The 20529-nt window shown below is 31.1% G+C and overlaps 1 protein-coding gene across 1 annotated transcript in view; it reads left to right on the forward strand.

Moving 5' to 3' along the window:
* LOC130903787 (intermembrane lipid transfer protein Vps13D) overlaps nucleotides 1-19995 on the forward strand; it is a 43854-nt gene extending 23859 nt beyond the window's left edge. Inside the window, exons 24-41 of the mRNA XM_057816114.1 lie at nucleotides 135-523; nucleotides 590-732; nucleotides 3063-3442; nucleotides 3677-3860; nucleotides 3944-4123; nucleotides 4255-4470; nucleotides 7262-7662; nucleotides 7870-8220; nucleotides 9394-9779; nucleotides 9846-10297; nucleotides 12303-12449; nucleotides 12844-13016; nucleotides 13081-13300; nucleotides 14344-14629; nucleotides 14690-14891; nucleotides 16135-16254; nucleotides 16337-16480; nucleotides 16595-19995. Coding sequence (XP_057672097.1) covers nucleotides 135-523; nucleotides 590-732; nucleotides 3063-3442; nucleotides 3677-3860; nucleotides 3944-4123; nucleotides 4255-4470; nucleotides 7262-7662; nucleotides 7870-8220; nucleotides 9394-9779; nucleotides 9846-10297; nucleotides 12303-12449; nucleotides 12844-13016; nucleotides 13081-13300; nucleotides 14344-14629; nucleotides 14690-14891; nucleotides 16135-16254; nucleotides 16337-16480; nucleotides 16595-16850 — 4630 coding nt within the window. The 3' untranslated portion in view covers nucleotides 16851-19995. The remainder of the gene's footprint in view (nucleotides 1-134; nucleotides 524-589; nucleotides 733-3062; nucleotides 3443-3676; nucleotides 3861-3943; nucleotides 4124-4254; nucleotides 4471-7261; nucleotides 7663-7869; nucleotides 8221-9393; nucleotides 9780-9845; nucleotides 10298-12302; nucleotides 12450-12843; nucleotides 13017-13080; nucleotides 13301-14343; nucleotides 14630-14689; nucleotides 14892-16134; nucleotides 16255-16336; nucleotides 16481-16594) is intronic.
* Nucleotides 19996-20529: the final 534 nt, after the last annotated feature.

Here is a 20529-nt window from a genome sequence, read left to right on the forward strand (position 1 = left end):
TGAAGTATGATATATCTGAATAATGTGTTTTTATTATTCTTTCTTCCTAGAGTTATTTATATTTTACTAATCACTTTTCTTTATTATTCATCAGTCATGAGCTACAAATAATTCAAGTAAATATTCCATTTAAGGTGTAAAGCGAATGGAGAACAAACTAATTTCCAAATTCCGCCAAAAAGTCTATTGTCGTTGAATGTGGAGTCTGAAGAAATTCTTAATATAAATATAACGTCGACAGTCGTGGAACTTTTTGAACAGGTAAAAGTAAATTGGGTGAAGGACTATAATACCATAAACCAGGGAAGGACTGATGACTTATTAGCTAATAATTCTGCTAACTACAGAAGAAGATCTCCATTTGTACCATATGCTTTAAAAAACCTTACAGGAAGTGCATTGCAGTTTAGTACTTATGTATCAGAATTGGATGATAATAATTCTAAATTGATTGGCGTGCAGAATGAAAATTGGTTATGTGTTGATCCCGGAGAAACAGTACCGTTCTCTTTTACAGCACGAGGTATAAAATAACTGTTTTTCTACATGACATTCTATCATGGCAAAATTGAAATTTGTATGATTTTAGATAAAATGAGACATCAGAATTCCCATAAAATGAGAATGCATCAAATAAAAGTGAAAATTGATGGTTGGAACTGCTTAGAACCTGTCACAGTAGATAGGGTGGGAGTATATTTTAGAGATACTTGCGCGGAATTTCATACCAGAGTAAGTTTTAACTATTATACAGTTATATATAATTTCTGTATAAAGATTTTCTAAATTCATGATTTTATGTTATAATTTTATTCCATAAATCTTCATTTTGAATAAGCTTTCATATGAGATTAAATAAAGGCTCCTAATTTCACGCCCTTACAATGAAACAGGAATATCGAAAAAATACCCGGGGCTAGTTCTTTGCTAGTGCACGGAAATTACAAAATTTCAAGTTTCTAGAATAAAAAAAATTTTTTTTGTCGCCACATTTTAAGGGTGATATCTCGGAAAAAGGTGGGCTGAGGAAATTTTGTTATAGGAAATTTTTCGTCATTAACATGAACCGGAAGTTGTGATCTAAATCATCTTCGGAAATTTGAGGTAGATAGAATTTGAGATATTTGAGAGTTTCCATTTAACCATAATTCAAGATCTCGCGATATCATCACTGCTGGCCTTTACTTTTTCTGCCGTATGATTTTAAGATAATTGTTTAACTTTAACTTAGTAGATTGAACTAATCCATTAATTTTAGTCAAGTTCTTCATAATCGATTTAGGTATCAGATGCAATTCGAATATTTTTTCTATTTCCTTTTTCGTTGCTTCATTTATTCCTACAGTTGACTGACAGTCACAATTTTCATTATTGTAATATGTTTCAGTAAAGATAAATCGCAGCAGAACACTGAATTTAAGCCCTAAGCTTCGCTTACAACGAGAGTAACGTTTTACTCCTTCTTCAGTCATATGAACTTTTTGTATTGACCAGATGTTCTCATTTTTAATAAATTCGTGTACGCTCCGCACTGTCGTAAATTTTCTGTAGAAAACCCAAGCCTTAAACGTTTTATCGTATGCTCCGTGATTTTATCACCGTCGTCATCTGATTCCGTTGAAGAACTAAACGGCGAAACACAAGAACTCGGTCCCTCTAAATTTTTATTCTTATAGAGAGGAAACAAAACACATCGGCGCTTGCGGTGCGGTGCCGCATGTAAGCCGGTGACGTAACTTAATCTTCATCATCACCATACGTAATTTGGTAATGTGCCAATATTTTATGGTAATCATAGATGTTTATCTAGGCAGAAATAGAATGCAATAGTTAGCTCGCTAAGATTTGGAGATCATTTACTAAATTTGGTCTTCTAATACAATTTGAAGTACGGGCGTGACTAAAACAGCTGGAATCATTGTAATTTTAGACTTTATTCTTTGGTTAAGTTGGAATTTTTGGAACCGTTGGTGATATTCCCACTGTTGACACCACCACTGTCTGACGCGCGTTTTAATAACCAATTTATTGTCTACAGAGATTGAGTTACCATTTTTAGATACTGTAATGAGGAATAGTATTTTGGAAAAACACCGCCACGTGTAGATACACCCCGGAAGATTATTTTCATTGTATTCAACATAAGATGGCTAGTCTCCGATTCCTGGTACATGGATTAATTTTCCACTTACCATCGAGAGATACGATAAGGAAATGTACTTTATTTAGGATCTAGCTGTATTTTACGGTTATGATAAAATAATTATAAATAGGTTAATTAATCTCTAAGTGTAACCTTTCAATACTCTTTATACAAAAGGATTGGAAGGAATATTTAGCAGAGTGGGTTTGAAATTGGATTATAAATCCAACAATACATTAAAACAATTGTTGGGCAATCCTAAGGATAAAATACCGAATTTGGAAAAGAGTGGTATATATGAAATCACCTGTGGTGATTGTGACGGAAAGTATATTGGGCACACTAAGAAATCCATTATTGTCCGATTTAATGAGCACATAGCTCATTTAAAATATAGAAGGTCCAGAAAATCGAGCATTGCCAGTCATAATCATCACATAAATATAAATAATGTAAAATTATTAAAAATGTATAAAATAATAAATTGTTGGATGCATTCGAAAGCATCATTGAAATTGCTTGATGTAAGAATAGCTTAAACAGGGACAAAGGATTCTTTACCGCCCACTCTATAGTTTAGAAATCAAGGAATGAATTTGAACATTCCCGCTGGAATTAATTTTCGCGGAAGAAGGTTAATTGGTAGGATAATTCAATTTAAAACAGGTAAGTCAAGTTATTAGGTTTTAGTTTACCTTCAGTCTCTGAAGACGTTAACTTAGTTATCGAAAAGCGTGTCAGACAGTGTAATTATAAGTGTTGGTGTAGTGGTGTTTATTTTTTGGTGTTAAGTATATATTTTTGGTAAGAGTTTAGGGTACCTAAGCATTTTTTGGTGGTTATTATATTTAATCCCGAATTTATATTCATGTATAGACTTGTCCCCTAATACATCTTAACTGTATTTTTCTTTTTTCAGGCATCAGAATTACCTCACACACGAATAGTTTTTGATGTAACTTTGGAAGGTTCTGCTAGAAAATTAGTAACCATTCGCTCTGCTTATTTTCTTGTTAATAACCTACCACATAAAGTTGATATCAAATTGGAAAGTAAACTACCGAATGATGAAATTACAAATGCTTTTTGGGTAGCTAGTCAGTTATTTACAGTTGACACTAATGGAACTCTAGCTATTCCATTGTCTCATTCACATTCTCAGATTAATATCAGGCCTGCACAATCTCCACAACATTATACATATTCCGTACCCAGCTTAACTTGGACCCAGATGCCAAATGCGACGGATCGAATTTTTCAATTGGCTACTTGTCATTCTCATAAAGGACAAAATTACAGGTAATCAAAATTGTAGTATTTCTTCAAATGTTTTTCATTCAAAATATTTAAAAGAACAAATGAGGGCTATAGTTTTCAAATTTGCCACTAAAATGACTAGTTTCCAGCCAACTGGTGAAGATAAAATGACAGTTTTTATTTGAATCAAAGAATCATAATTTCCTCATTATGAGCTCAATATTTATTGATATCGTTCTAAAAGTAATATGTAATTCGAATTAATATTTTTTCTAGATTTTACACAGAGATTGTGAGACAAGGAGTTTTAATATCGAACCGAATGAAATATGAACCAGCACATACAATATATTTATTACCAGCGGTCGCAATTGAAAATTTGTTACCTGTAGATATGCAATATACAATAGCTGAGCAAAATGGTGTTATTAAAGCCGGAGGCAGTACCACCGTACATCATGTAATTATTTAATTTTATTGTTCAAATAATTATCACTTAACAGTTATTTTTGATGATAACTTTCAGTTTATTTCATGTTCTAGGTTGATCCAGATGAGATTGAATTGAAAATAAAATTGGAAAATTTTCGATCTTGTAACAATGTGACTGTTCCAGCGGGATGTAATGCTACATTTACTTGTCGTGTAAAACTTGAAGATACTCAACAAAGAAAGCTGAATTTATTGGTTACAGTTTCAGTTAATAAAGGAGCCAAATTGAAGGTACCATTTCAATAATCTATACCTGAGTGCAGTTCTGCAACAACACAGGAATTAGTGATCATAACTTCTATATATTTACTTTTGAGTTAGGGGTATTTCATATTTTCTGTATTTTGAAATTGTTTCCTTAGTTTTCAGTGTCAGCTTATTATTGGATAATAAACAGAACTGGGTTACCATTGGTCTTTCGACAATCTGGTACATCTGTAGTTAGTGCTGGTCAATTTGATGAACACGAGCAAGCTCGTATGATGGAACCGTTAATGTTTAGTTTTTCTGATCAAGAAGCAGGTCTCACCATGAATGCCAGAGTGGGTAAGAGAGTTATTTGGGACGGAACTCCACAAGTGAGCCTTAATTTTAGTTTTTTTTGTTCAATGAGATACTTAAGAATAATTTATTTGTATAATAGTACTTACGCACAAGGCCATTTTTTTATGACCACACTCTCCAAACCTCTGGTCACAAAATTTTTGTCAGACAATTATATTTTTTATTTAAGAATACAATTAGTTGTAACCTCCTATTTTTGTCGGAAAAATGGTTGTAAAAAGGGATGCACGAACCCTGTCTAATTTAAAAATATCGAATACTAATAAAATTTTAGTTTTTTTGTACGACTATTGATTTGGTCCAATATTTTTGTCAGAAAATTCAATTTTTTTATTTAAAATATAATTACTTACCACTTCCTATTTTTATCAAAAATGCTTGTAAATAAAAATTTTTCGGGAAATTGACATCTTTGGCGCCTCAACCTGCGCATATGCCCCGTGAAAATTCTCCGACAAGGTTACGATATTTTTTTATTAGTTTTCATGGTTGATTGTAATAAAAGCTGCCGTGTGGTAATAAATTTTTTTTCTGCATAAATTTGACATATTTAGAGTGTCCGTCGCGCTAAATGACCAAATATTTTTGTCTGACATGTTTTTCGGTATTTTTATAATAAAAACTATTGACATTAGTAATGTGGTTATGAATTTTTTCTTGCATTAAATTGACATGTTCGTGACAGCTTTACAGGCAACCTCTCACTACCATATGGGGCCAAGCACCGAATTTGTCCGAGTCCGCCCAAATAATAACTACAAGAAGTTTGGAGGGAAAGGTTACAAAAAAAATTTGACATTGTCCTAGTGACTATAATACTAAATTCTATGTGAATGTACAATTATGCACTTAATATTGTTCCATATGTGCCGATTGTTTATTGTATGAATAGTTGAAATGAAAAAATATCTGGTGAGAAGAACCTTTGAACAAATGACTGTGGATGTTTTCTGGCTCTTACTTCAAATTAATGTAGAAAACAAATATATCATAGTTGGGGGAGAAATTTTGTAACCAAGTTTGTCAGATATTGAAATTAGGAAAACTAGCCAATGCATCCTTAATCTGATATTATGGTGTAATACATGAATCTAACTGTAATAAATTATACGAGTCTTTTACATTCACTAAGTTGCAATTAAACACTATCCGAAAAGTTGGTATAGAGATCGATAAGTAATAACCAGGAAATACAGCTCTACAACCACACAACAGTAACGAGGCTTACGTCGCAAACTAGAGAAATATTGAGAAATAAGTAATTAGTAATTGCTAAAACCTCTAATTTTGACATTGATAATTTTTCATTTGTGTAAGGTCCGTTATTTCTGAATAGTCCAGTCGCAAGTTTTAGCGTCAGGGGTGAAAGGTCACAAAAATAGATGTTTCTTAAATTTTCTTGCAAATATCTCGTTTTCTATGGGTTTTTCGCTATTCGTATTTGTTAATATGGTAGAGAATTTAATTCTCTACATCTTTTGTATTTAACATTTTTTTATACCTTGAACTGTTTTCGAGATAGAGGATGTTAAGCGCGCGGTCTCAGAATTATATAATTATCATATTTTATTAACTTTTAGATTAAATTCATTCTTTTGGTTACCTTTCTATTTTTAATTTAGTGTCAATTTATTTAAGAACACTTATCTGGCCATGTAATTAAGAAGTTGTTGAGGAAAATACTTAAATTGTATTTTAATTCTAATCTAATTTATACTAATGACTGTCTATATAAATAAAGAAGAAAAGAAATAAATTTATAATTAATGTTTTTATTAAATGAGACATTTTATAGATTTATTATTGTAAAAATTAATTAAATTTTCAAGATAAAGTTCTAATTTCAATTCTCTTCTTCATCTTTTTCTTCTTCATTATCGTCGTCATCGTCCCTCTGCTGTAGAATTTCAAGCTCCTCTTAATTAACGTTTTCAACGGCATTTGTCTCTAAGTCATCCTTGATTTCTGGGTCAAGGGTTCTATCATCATTAATATCGGTCTGATATGGTAGAGCATTGAGACAAGCTTGTTCATTACAATGTCAGCAAACTAAAGAGCACTGTAATCCCGCTTTCTTGCGTCCACATCTTGAACCACAGCGACTTTTGCAGTTACTGAATATAGTATTGAGTAATTCATCTGATGCAGGTGGTAAAATAGTCATGATAGATTCCAGGCACTTGTTACGCATTGTCAAACCCCATTCCTGGGGTTCTAGATCATGCCCTAACCAAGTTTTAATTTGATAAAAAACGCGACTGAAATGTTGGTGAGGTGCTCCACTCGTTGGTGTATTATTTGATAACTGCACAGGTTTATTCGACTTCGTTGACTTGACTTATAATGCATAACGGAGATGATTGATACTCTCCACAGAGTTCGGAGCATTATAAACTGCTAATAAGGTTTACATTTCACTCTAAAATAATCTCTGAATCGGACAGTTTTCTCCTTCAAATATTTCAGCATGTTTATGGATTTTAAATAAGATGTACTTAATTATTTTCTACTTCAAATGCTACTAGTGTAATTTGTGTTATTGAATTGATAAATATCAGAATTATTAAAAAAAAGAAAGATTGAATTTCATATAAAAGTTAATAAAAAACGATAATTATATACTTTTTTTGTATTTACTGTATTGACAATCAGAATGTTTGAGCAATATTTAGTCATTAGGGCTATAAATGAATTAGTTTTTTCGCTGGTTATTTTCTTATTGAATTTTTGAGGAATGAGATTGTTATATATTAATTGAAAAGTTGATATTGATTAAGAAAAATAATTTTCACAACATATTTTCAGTGGTGTGCCAATTTTCATGTTCATAAAGGTACTCAATACCGAAAACTCCATGTAACGTTGAGAGATGGACGCCCTGATGTTGTTTTCATCATTGGTTTAGAGGTACGAACTGGAAGAGGGAAATATAGAAATACCAGTATTGTAACTATATCACCAAGATATCAGTTACACAATAGGACATCATATAAACTGTTATTTTCTCAACTTTGTTTTGCAAAAAGTACTCAAGAACAATCGCCTAAGTCATGTTTGAAAGCTATGTCGAATTCACACATGCCTTTTCATTGGCCAAATCTGGAAAAGGAACAACTATTGTGTGTTTCAATTGAAGATGTACCCGACTGTTGTTGGTCCGGAGGACTCAAAATTGATACTAACGATTCCATGCATGTCAATATTAGGTAAATAACTTAGCTCTTTTTTGGTAAATTAAAAATACCTCCATTAATAAGGCAACAATTTTGAACTACTCTCAAGATATACAAATTATTTTTTTTTAAATGATACGTATTTAAATGTACCTATAAATTTCAACATATATATGAATTTCAATTCTTTATAGATGTAAAATTTTGATATTTACATTCACATGATGCTTCTGTTTTTAGAGATTCTGTTGGAGGTGTGTACTTTCTACGAATGGAGGTAGTTCTGAGAGGTGCAACATTTTTTGTCGTTTTTACCGACGCTGACACACTTCCGCCTCCAATGAGAGTAGACAATTTTTCTGAAGTCTCCATAATGTTTGGGCAAAGTTGTTATATCGATATCATGCATAGTACAGCGAGAGCACACTCTAGCGTTCCATATGCTTGGGATGAGCCAACAAAGTCACATGCTATAAAAATTATAGGTCCGGGAGGGGTTTCTAATACCTACAATATGTCTGCATTGGGACCAGCAGCATCTTTAACTTATGAAAATTTTATATACATAGCGTTTACAGGAACTTTCAAAAAGTAAGTTTTTTATTCTATGTAAAATAATTTTTGGAATAAAACATTCAATTAAATTATACAATGTTTGTAAATTAGTGGCTGCTAATTAGACTTATTTCATCAGTTGTGAGATAACGCTCTGTTTCAACAACAAAGAATTCAGAAATGTTGTTATCAAAAAATAATTCAAAAATTTCGGTGGGAGTTATACATTTGAATTTCTCGTAACTACTAGGAGGAAATGGCTTCTCTCCAGCGTCCATTCTAAAACATCTGGGCTAATTTTGCGGAACTCCTTTATATTTTCGGTATTATTCTCAGTGTTCGAGGTTCTTACTTGTTTATATTCAACTTCTCCTTCACTTTCGTTCGTAGTGACTACCAGTTGTGCGGGAGCTCTTAATTGGGTTCTTGATAAATTGTCGATTAGACCGCCGTCATCCTCCTCTACACAATCTTACTCGCTAATACCACTGCCATCCGGAGGCTCAATGTAAATCTTATCCACCTGCAGATCATCACTATAGGCTATTTGCATAGACTCTTCCAACGTCAAACCACTTTTTGAACAAAAAATATATAGTCAGTAACGGGTATATAACATTTAAAAAATAAAACTAAGTGAGTAAAAAACACAAAAATTTAATTATTTGCTCTAAAAACTATGGAATGTAAAAAAATTTTAAAAAGTCGACAGTAACAAGTCCTAGTGTTGCCATATGGTAATATGGACATTTAGATCATATATCCAACTATAATATACTCATTTAAAAGTATAATTTCAAATTATGAGCTTATAGAACAAACTTGAAGCATATTTTATAATACTTACACGATCTTGAAGTCCATATACAACACAGTAACATAAACACCTCCACTGGTCACAAACATGCGATTTACTAAAACAAACTACGTGTGATATTTTACAAACTAGTTTAAAAAAAATCTGTAGCGCCATCTCTTGGAAAATATCACAAGTTTACAAGCAGCAGTTGATTTACAGTGGCGGGTTTTTTGTTGCCAAATGGCAACGCCAATCCTTTCAGGGTTAATTTTAAAAATTTTTCATATCCATGAGACACCTCAAATGACCTCAATTGAATTGATACAATTTACTGGAAAGTAGAGAAATTTAATTATTTCCATCTACAGCATTAAGTAATATTCAGTTTTAAAATAAAAATATTGTTTTAGATCAAGAACTGTATACGATCCTAACGACATGGAAAATCAAGAATTAGTACTTGATGTAGTCAAGAATTCTCGAGTTGTTTTATCTCGAAAAAGATTAAGTGAACGCTCTCAATTATGGAGGATGACATCTGAAGGTTATTTAGAGCATGAGGGTAGTAGTCCTCCGTTACACCCGGGCCAAACTAGAAATCTAGAAAATATTCTTGTATTAGACATAGAAAATACTGCTCCTCAACCAAATACCTATTTACGGTTGATGTTAAGACGAGTGGATCCAAGAAGACAATCAACGCAAAAATGGAGGTTTACGGAAGATGGTAGATTACGTTGTGATCATTATAATATGTGTGTTCAAGCCATGGATGGCTCTTATGGATTACGAGAAGGTATATCATGTTTTCAATTAATATATTATCCTTATCCAGTTTATATATAAATAATACTTCTTCTAGGTAATGCAGCAGTATTAGGTTTACCTCAGCCTGTAAGTTATAAATTTGTTAAGAACGGTTTGCCAATAGAACAGGCAATAGAGAGACAATACCTACGACCAGGATCAGGTTTACTCTCAGTTAATATCCATATGGATGGTCCAACACAAGTAATTTGTATAAAAGATATGAAGGAGAGCAGGTTTTATGCAACATCAGATGATAAAGAATGGGGTACAATTTCTTTAGATCAGCGACCAAATTTGACAAACGTGGATAATGATGAAAACCGTGAAACTAGAGATTTTAAGTTTAAAGTAACTTTAAACGGCATCGGAATAAGTTTAGTTAGTAGAAAAATGGCCGAGGAATTGTTGTACATTAATTTTTCTAATATTGTTGGAGAGACTACAATAACTTCAAAATCTAAACAAATTTGCGTCAGCATAAAAGATATACAAATTGATAATCAGGTAAGGTTTATTTCAGAAGTAGAAGTTGGCACAACAAACTTGTGACATAATTACCATAACTTAACTCAACCTAGTGATGGCTGTTTTTAGGAATTTTTTCTACGCCCAGTAAATAGATGAAGCTTCAAATTATATATATATATATATATATATATATATATATATATATATATATATATATATATATATATATATATATCGACAGTATAAATATAAATTTCAAGCTAAAAATATTGTGTAGATCATGAGTTACACCGTTCTGAACATCCCCGCCTCGAAAAAATTGGCTCGCGCATCCTTCACGATTCCAGCTGATTGGCTTATCTGAATGTTTTAATTTGTAAACCTTAATGCACGGAATGGACTACTATCAAATTTATATACCGAAAATTAGACTTTTGGTAAACATATGAAAAACAAGTTGTGAATTTTGAGTTTTTCTTTTTGTTTTTTGCTATATAAAAATGAACATTTTTGAATTTTGATTGATAATAGTTCATTCTATGCGTTTACATGTACTGAGTCTACCCTACAATTTCAAGTCATTCAGTCAAGGTGTTTTTGAGATACGATGGAGATAGGATGAAGTTTGAAAAACAAAGTTTTGAGAAAAATATGCTTAAAGTTTCAAGTCCGCTTAAAACTATGAATATCTCAACTTATCCTCAATCGGCGATGCGTGGTCCATAGAAGTATTCCTTCCTTTTCCTCTTGAAACTCTTATAAAGCAGATTGTTCAGCTCTTGAGTCAATCCTGGTTTATTTAACAACATCACTAACGCGAGACTCTTTTTTTTTATCACGTTTCTCAATATAAGTATGGGTTTCGCGGCCAATGGGTCATCCCATAACCGACATTACTTTTAAAACGCCTTCAAAACCTTTATAAAAGATGATAACCGATATGTAGCTAGCAATTTCAACTATCTTGTGGCCAGAATAGAGATGCTTAGGAGCAAAAGTCCATTTCAACGAATTCAATGATTCGTTATTGTTTTCGGTTTCTGCTCTTAAACAACGAATTTATAATTCGTCATTCGATAAATCTTCTTTACACCTACTGTCTTCTGAACAAAATTGATGTAGGTTTTTTTCATCGGAAGAAAATTTGTGATAATAACCTCAAAAACATTTGGCATTTACTTCCATTTGACTGAAACTTCCTGGATGGTTTATGGTGCATTAATCTACACGCGTTTCATACCACATTTAGTACTCTAAAGGATCCGTTTTCTTACTTTTCCACATATTATATGCACCAAAAGAGCTACTCATAACCATGACATCTAAACTTTACCGTTTTTGCCGCTCAATCTAAAAGCTCCTAATAGAGAGTAGTAAAGCCTCGTTTCTTCCAAGTACCGTCACCTAACACAATCAATTCATCCAGTAGTTTTCCTGCTTCTTCATTAATAGTTTTTTCTGATGAGCTGATGTAGGGTGGTAAAACGCTTGTTGTAGTTTCTGCGCTCTTCGAAGTCAAACCCAGACTAAAATATCTTCAGTAAGATATTAAAAAATAAGAAATAATTATAGAAATTCCTTTTTTAAGCCTGTAGAATCTTGTATATACGTATATGTGTATAAAAGGATGCCAGGTATAAAGCCGACTGTATACAATAGGCCCGGACTCATACTACCAACTCAGCACTCTGAACAGTTTCTTCTTCAACTATTGTATCTTTAAAACGACTTCGAATTTTCAAAAATCACTTAACAACCGTATTCTAGAAATGTTAAGAAATTAATTTATGAAAAAAATCGATTTTTTGAACCCAACAAACACATTAATGCTAGGCAGAATTAAGCTATCAGTTTTAAAAACTTTGTTCCATAGATGCCTCAATTTTATATTTGTTTTTTTAAATCCACCTCTGTATAGTAATATTTTTCTTAAACTCATATTCTTATTTTTTAAGTTGAGAAATACAAAATCAAGTATATATTTGGCGGAAACAATATATTAAAAATGGTGTATCATTATTTACGATTAAAATTTTTTTAGCTTATTGATACATCAGTTCCAGTTGTGGTATACGTTACTCCTCCCAATTCAAGAAATAATGATCAAGGTTATCATCATTTGCCAGCGCTGGATTTTACTACAGAAATAGTTCAACCACAAACAACTATTAAAGCAGTCATATTTAAGGTAAATAGTAATTATTGAATATATTGCGCGTTTCGATAATTAAGTTATCGTCTTCAGAGACAAAAGGTAAACTTAGCTTAAGATAACTTTGATAAACAAAATACGCATCAGACAGAGTAACTGTGTGGTATAGTGGTATTAAACAGTGTCTAATATAAAGATTACCAAAAATTCTAGAAATTTCAATTTGAATAGATTGAGGTAAGAAAAATTTTGTGAAACAATAAGTATAAAGAATTTTGTCTTCATTCAAGATTAGCGACGCATCTGTGGAAAGATAATTAACTCTCTGCAAACTTTTCGGATGTAACTTTATTAAGATTGTAATATTTTATTTCAATATTTGTGCCTATAATTATTTCTAATGATATTTTTATAACGCCTATTGTTTTAGCATTTACAATTGCGATTGAAGAAAATCACTTTAATTATTGAGGAAGTACTCCTTCTCAAACTATGCGAGTTTTTTGAAATGCATACTCAAACTGAAGAAGTTGTTAGTAAAGATCAAGACGATGGAGAAATTCAAAGATTACTCACAGAAACATCGGCTGCGCATGCGAAAAGGTATGAATTCAATATTTTCATATTTCTCGATAAGTTATTATAAGGATGTTTTTAATGATTTTAGGTACTATTTTGGTTTCATAAAACTTGTACCTGATCAAATAAGACTGAGTGTTAATACCGCTGGTAAACTTCCTAGACATCTACAGAGAATTAAGAGAAAACTAGGATTAACTCTATTGAAGTTCGAAGATGCTGCCGTTGATTTAAAGGCTTTTGAAAGGGAGCATCCTTTTGAAACGAGTCAATTTTTATTCCAGACCATCATCAAACATTTTAAAGAGGTTAGTTGTAATGCCAAATAACATATTAATACAAAGAGATCTTATTATATGACAGTTATATAACATTGCCATCATCATCGAACAGTTCAATCCTTAATTAATTTTGATCCATTTATTGAGGTGGGTAATTTTTCTCTCCTGTTTTTTTTTTCAATTTGGAACTGATATTCTCGTTATCTTTTGCCACTCTATCTTGTACCTTCTTTGATTATATCTTTACATCTTTATCTGGGTCTTGTTAGTAGTGATAAATCGTAGATTTCAGTTCTTCCAAACCAATGAATTCAATATGTACAAAACCTACAGAAATTTATCAATATATGACATTTTTTATCAAGTTATATTAAAAGTCCACAAAGTTATAATCCCTAATTATACGGAATCTAGTCACATTAACTCAATTCTGTTGAAATCCATACTTGCAGAGTTTGATGACAAGACAATAATATATACCGACGGATCTAACTCGAGGGATGTAGTTGGATGTATAGTATATATTCAGAATATAAAGTAATACTTACTAATTAAATTACCCGATAAATCTAGCATAAATACTGCAGAGCTGTATGCTTTCTTACAGGGTCTTTTCTGGTTGAAGTCAAATAAAGAAGATGAGAGTGTGATTTTATGTGACTGCCGTGAAAGAGACTCATCTCGAAAGAATGAAATGTCTTATTTTATGTGACATCAAAACTATATTATTAAATTTGAGTATGAGTAAGCGACATTACTGAGTAGCTGTTGAACTTATGAATTAAATTGTTATATTTATGACGACCCTTTAGTATTGTCGCTAGAACCTCTCTTTAGTTGACGTAATTATAGGATGAACGGGATATATGTTGTATCTAAATATAGAATTAAATAATTTAATATAGAATTAATAAATTTAATATAGAATTAATTGAAAAATAAAAAAAACGGAACAAACTTGATTAATAAATTTTTGTTCATAGCTTTATTTTTTAGGAAAATTGAAGTTTTCATTTCATATTTCTGTTCGATAACGTTAAAAAAGATCTAAATAACTCAACTGTTTTCAGGAATTGGTATCACAAGCTGCCTTTATATTAGGAGCAGTAGATTTTATAGGGAACCCAATAGGATTAGTAAATGATGTTTCTGAAGGATTGTCCGGATTTTTATATGAAGGAAACGTTGGATCTTTGGTAAAAAATGTTACTCACGGTATGTCGAATTCAGCTGCCAAAATAACAGAATCCTTATCTGACGGTCTTGGTAAAGTAGCTATGGATGATTCACATGAAGAAATTAGACAAAAAATTAGAACAGTTCATAGTGGTAGAAGTTCTGATCATATTGTAGCAGGTATGGGATGATATTTTAACAAAATTGAATTACAAAGTAATCAACAAAATAACTTTTTAGGATTTAAAGGATTAGGTTTCGGTATTTTGGGAGGAGCAACTGGTATATTTAAGCAAGTGTATGAAGGTGCTTCTAATGATGGACTGCAAGGAGTTTTCTCTGGCCTCGGCAAAGGTTTGGTAGGTGCAGTAACAAAGCCAGTCGTTGGTGTATTGGATTTTGCTTCAGAAACTGCTCGTGCTGTGAGAGACTCCAGCAGAAGGTAGCTTGAGATATTAGTTCATTATCCGATTTTTGTATGCTATTTTTATATAATTTATTTATCAATTTATGTATTTGATATCGGGTTCGAGATTGTTTTATTTTTCTTTTGTTTGTTACTTTCAAAAAGTTATATCTTCAAAAGGTTTGATGATGACATTTATTTATAATGCAGATTCATATTCATTATGTTAAAAAAAATTATAAGAGATAAATATAATGGAAAAGTATTATAATTTTCCAAGTAAAATAACTATAATCAGAAATTTTTCCAAATTTTAAATTCAGCTTGAATATATGTTTGATTTTATGTTTATTTTAATGAATAATTGGTTTTTTATTGAAATTATTTTTGAGATTTCAACCTAATTTAACTTCTGTCTTGACAACTCTAGATAATTATATGAATTATCCATGAATATCAAACTCATAATGCTTAAAAATAGGATAACACATTGCTCAATAAGTCTGCTCGATGTAATCTCCTTCAAGAGCAACACAATCATTTCAACGCTTCTTTAACTTCTCGCACAAAATCTGATTTATTACGTGTAAACATGGCCAAACACTGCTATGTTGTTGTCTTTCATAGATGGGGGAAAACGCGGCATTCAATTTAAAAATAGCTTTCTAATGATCAAATGTTCATGCATAATTGTAAACACACTGCCTTCTGATATCTTTACGGCGACAGCTATCTTACGCAATTTCAAATTACGATGAGATATAACCAATTTGTGGACGTTATTGATGTTTTCTGGGGTAACCACCTCAATTAGACGACCAGAACATTCACCATCATAGGTGTCTGTACGACCACGTTTGAATTCAGCAAACCACTAACAAATGGTTCTTTTCAATAGACAGAATCCGGATAACACTTATGATGCCATTGCTGAGCTTATATAGTATTTTTTTCATCAAGAAGCAATGATAAATTAAGACACGAAATTGTTTTGAAAATAACAAAAGTAGCATTACTTAAATAACTGTTACTTTTTTCTGACTAATTGAAATGAAATTTTACATATAGTCCTATACATACATATATATACATATATAAAGTTGGTACTTCATAAAAATCGTATGGATTTGACAATAAAATTGAATATATTTTCAAAAAAGTCGATAATTTTCTTAGCAGTTGCAATTTAGTAGAAATCATATCGACTATTTTGTTTTTTTTTTTAATAATCCTCTTATAGATATTTTCCTATACTTTACTATATTTCTCTACATTCTAGTAAATTATTACCACAAAGAAATCGATTACCAAGGTGTGTACATGGTCCAGGTGGATTATTGCCGAAGTTCAATAATAAACAAAGTCAAGGTCAACAGTACCTTTACAGAGTGAACAATAAGTAAGTATAAATTACATTTAAATATCAATATTTTCAATCCTAGTACATTCAAGAATATTATCACAACATTTCTAAATTTCAGGAATTACTCAGAACAACTTATCGCATATGAAATTTTGGGCAGTGCCTCTGAAGATTTACTTTGTATAGTATCTAATGAAATGTTACGGATTGTAACTAGTACAAAAACTCCTGAGTTAACGCCTGTGATAGAATGTCCATTGAGGTAAATTGAAAATATTTTTACTTTATTAAAAAATAGGGATAGAACAAGAATTGCTAATTATATTTTTTTTGGTAATTTTATGTACTGTTTTGATAGTTATTAATTTGTTTTTAGCGATTTGGAAATTTGTAATGTCATAAAGGAAAAGGAACACAGTGAAACCCGTTATTACATAGAAATTGTTATGCGATACGCTGGTACTAATGCAGCTCTATTAGTAAATCCAGATCCTGTTAAAAAGCCAAGAGTCAGATGCAGAACTTCTGATTTGGCAGATGCAATTTCGAAACAAATAAATTACGCAAAAAGAATGTATAATGAACATCTTTATACTTTAGTAACAGAAAATTGTTCTATGCTCGAAGAATGAATATTTTTCTGTCACCATTATTTTTGTATCAATTTTGAAAAGAGACCCAAAATACCAAATAATGCTCTACTTATTGATTAGCTGGATATTTTATATCCAGTTTCGAGGATTTTTCTATTCAATTGCAAGGAGGTTGAAAATATTAGGTACTATCTACTTTCCATATTAATGCGATAAATTCTTGTTTAATGACGTATTATGATAGATACTGATGCATTATTGTTAAAATGGCTTTCATAACAAGGTTTTTTTCAACCTAGTTTGATATTATTTGTGAGAAAACTAATTTATCTAGTTGTGCCAAAGTAAAACATATCACGTATCCCAAAGAAAACCGTATTAAGTCATAATTTATAATTTTTGTGCCTTAGTCGAAAACAACACCAACTAAAGGTGTACTTTAACATTAAATTAGTTACTACTACTAGATGGCATTAGGTGAAACAGATTCCTCATGAATTCACCAACGAAAACAGTCGTATTTTAAAATTTTAACTTGAAACACGAATCAACCCTGAATGCCCGTTGAAAAATGTATTTATTGTCCATGGGAAGTATATCAAAATGTGATTTGCATTGTTCAATTTTTGTAATTTTTAAGTTTTGGCCTATAAGGTCGTTCAGTTGGAATTTCTGGAACCGTTAGTGATATTTATACTGAGCATGTGTACATGACCACTACACCGACATTCACAATTACACTGTTTGCTGCGCGTTTCTATAACCAAGTTATCATCTTCGAAAGCTGAAGGTAAACTAAAACCTATTAACTTGACTGTTTATACTGAATTTTCCCTACAAAAAACCTCCCGCGAAAATTAATTCCAGTGAGTAAACCTACTTGGCGGAAATCTTCCTTGAATACTAAACTACTAAAATTATCTTACATTTAGAAATCTTATATATTAAAAAAATTGATGATTTCTATTCCGAGTCCGTTCGGGCGTTCTACCCAACCGATTTGCTTAATTTTTGTTTTGTTTTCAATGAAAGGTATTGATGCACAGATCAGCCGTCAACCATCGGATTTCATCTAATTTTCACCATTCTCAAGTTATACTCAATTGCAATTTCCCCTTGTACATTACTTATGGGAGTTTTTCACATATACACGTTCTATCCTCAATATCTCAGGTTCTATTCAAGATAGAGACTTCGTTTTGGTTTAAGAACATTCGCTGAAACACCCTCTTTCTTTTGAGTTTTTGAACACTTAAATCGGTTGAGTTGGAGAGGAGCTAGGCGCGGACATTCAATGTGGAGTTATGCATTTTTTTAGGTTTTTGGCAATTTTTCTACATTCAAAGATCTATATCTCAGGTTCTAATAAAGCTATAGAATTCGTTCTTTTCTATTATAATGATTTCTGATACTTATTTAATGGATTCGATGCGAGCGAAGCCGCGGGTAAAAGTTAGTTTCAATTTAATGTATATTTTATTTTCAATTAAAACAATTGTTGGTAATTTTAACGATAAAATATCAAATTTGAAAAAGAGTATATATGGTATATATGAAATAAGCTTTGGTGATCGAGACAGATTAAGAGATTCGTTATTTTCCGGTTTCAAGAGCACAGAGTTTGGTCATCAAGGAATAAGTGCGAAAATTCCCGGCAAGGAGGTTTCTCCGCTGGAATCAATTTTTGCGGGAGAAGGTGGAAAAATTTAGGTTTTTGTTTTCCTTCAATCTCTGAAGACGATATCTTGGTTATCGAAACGCGCGTCATACAGTGTAATTATAAATGATGTAGTGGTCATGTAAACAGTATGTTCAGACCTATCAGGTCAATAATGAGTTTTGGTATAATAAATAAATATCAAGATATTTATTTGCACAACCTTGGTAACAAATGTATTATCACGAATATAATTGAAAATCGCCAAAATTTCAAATTTTCATCTACATAAGAAAATCATTCTCATTGATTTTTTGTTATGATATATAGGTTTTATAAAAACATTGCGCAGTTTTCTCCTTGATGATCACGAAGTTATCGTTGCCGGCAACGTAGCGTGTGCTGCTATAATTCATTATTACATAATTACTATAAAATATTGAAATAAGTTAAATTTGAATCTTACTTACATTAAAATGATCCTGGGAACAAAAATAATTCATTGCGCAGGATCGTCAAAACGACCAACACTTTTTTTTATCCTATCACAAAATACGATTTATATACCATTTTTCAGATTAATCCAAGTTTAATAATAACGCTTAGTTTAGAATAACCGAGATAATAACTGTCGTATTTACTTTGTATCATATGTTCAGTGTTTATTTTTACCTACGACGTCACGCAATATGGCGTCCTTACTGAAATGTTTAAACTACCTACAAACTTTTTGAATTTTCACCAACTTTTTTCCTAATAAATATTGATCAAGGAATTAAAAAAAATTATAATAAAAGTTGTACATAAGCTATCCAAAACTATTTTCTTGTCAAATCATGCAAGTACCCTATTTTTAAATTCTTCTTTAATAGTAACTTTTTTGACTAAGTACGATTTTCTTTGGATTGTGCGATATATAAGGAATATTTTGTTCGTTTTAGTTCAAACATATATTTGACTGTTCTTTTTTTCCAATATTTTATTGGTTGTCTATACTGTTGTTAGTTTAACAATTATTATTAATGAAGTGTTGGGTCAAGTTAATCACAAAAATCTCACTAGTTTAACGTACAAAGTTCTCTGGGATCATGTATTTTCGTGGTAGAATGTGTTTAAATATGTACCATAAAATTTTCTATTTTCAACTCCTTATTTTTTTCTCGTATTTTTGTCTATGATTTTAATTAATATATATAATTTAATTCCGAATATGTTCATACTAAGTGGACACAGTCATAAACATTATGATATTGTTCAATATTTAAGTTAAAACTGTTTATGCATGTTTACCACAAAATTTAATAGGCTTTCTTTAATATATTATAATATCTTATATCTTAAAATACATGGAATAAGAGAGCTAGTGCAGCTGTTGAAATTAGTTGAATAAAAAATATAGTTTATAAATATGTTATATGTAAATATTTTTCTGTTATATTTATTTGAACATTGTAAAAAATAGTTGATAATTATAAAAAATGTATATATCTATTTTTATGTTGCATTAAATATATTTTTGACTATTTAGATTGTTATATCATTATCATTCGAAAGACTTATGGTCGCATTTACATATCCCGGATACATAGTATCAAAAGAATTAAGATCAATTCACACAATAAATGTGCGCACTGTGTAGTAAGTACTCAATTTCACATTTTTATGGATATCGAGAAGGAGTTTCTTGGCAATCCTAGTTTGTCGATTCTCAAGCACGAACGCGCTTGGTGGCATAATTATTATTAAATTATTATTAATGCTGCTAAATAATAATTTTTTAGTATTAATCAATCGTATTGTTTTTAAGCTAGAGGTTAAACAATGTTTTGATTTTTTTTTGGAATTGTTTTCAAAAATTATTCAGTAATCCAACTTTAGAGAAAGAACTTTTCTAAGCAAGAGCAAATTGGTTGAAATTATTTGGATTTGTGCTATCAGAACCATTACAATGGTCTAAGTTCAAAATAAGCATCAAGTTTGGATCAACTTTCAAATATGTGTAGGGGTACACAATAGCTCTTTTTATTTAAAGCCACAATTGCTGAAATTCCCATTCCACTA

This window comes from Diorhabda carinulata, chromosome 2 (genome assembly GCF_026250575.1).
Source record: "Diorhabda carinulata isolate Delta chromosome 2, icDioCari1.1, whole genome shotgun sequence".
NCBI classification, from domain to species: Eukaryota; Metazoa; Arthropoda; class Insecta; order Coleoptera; family Chrysomelidae; genus Diorhabda; species Diorhabda carinulata.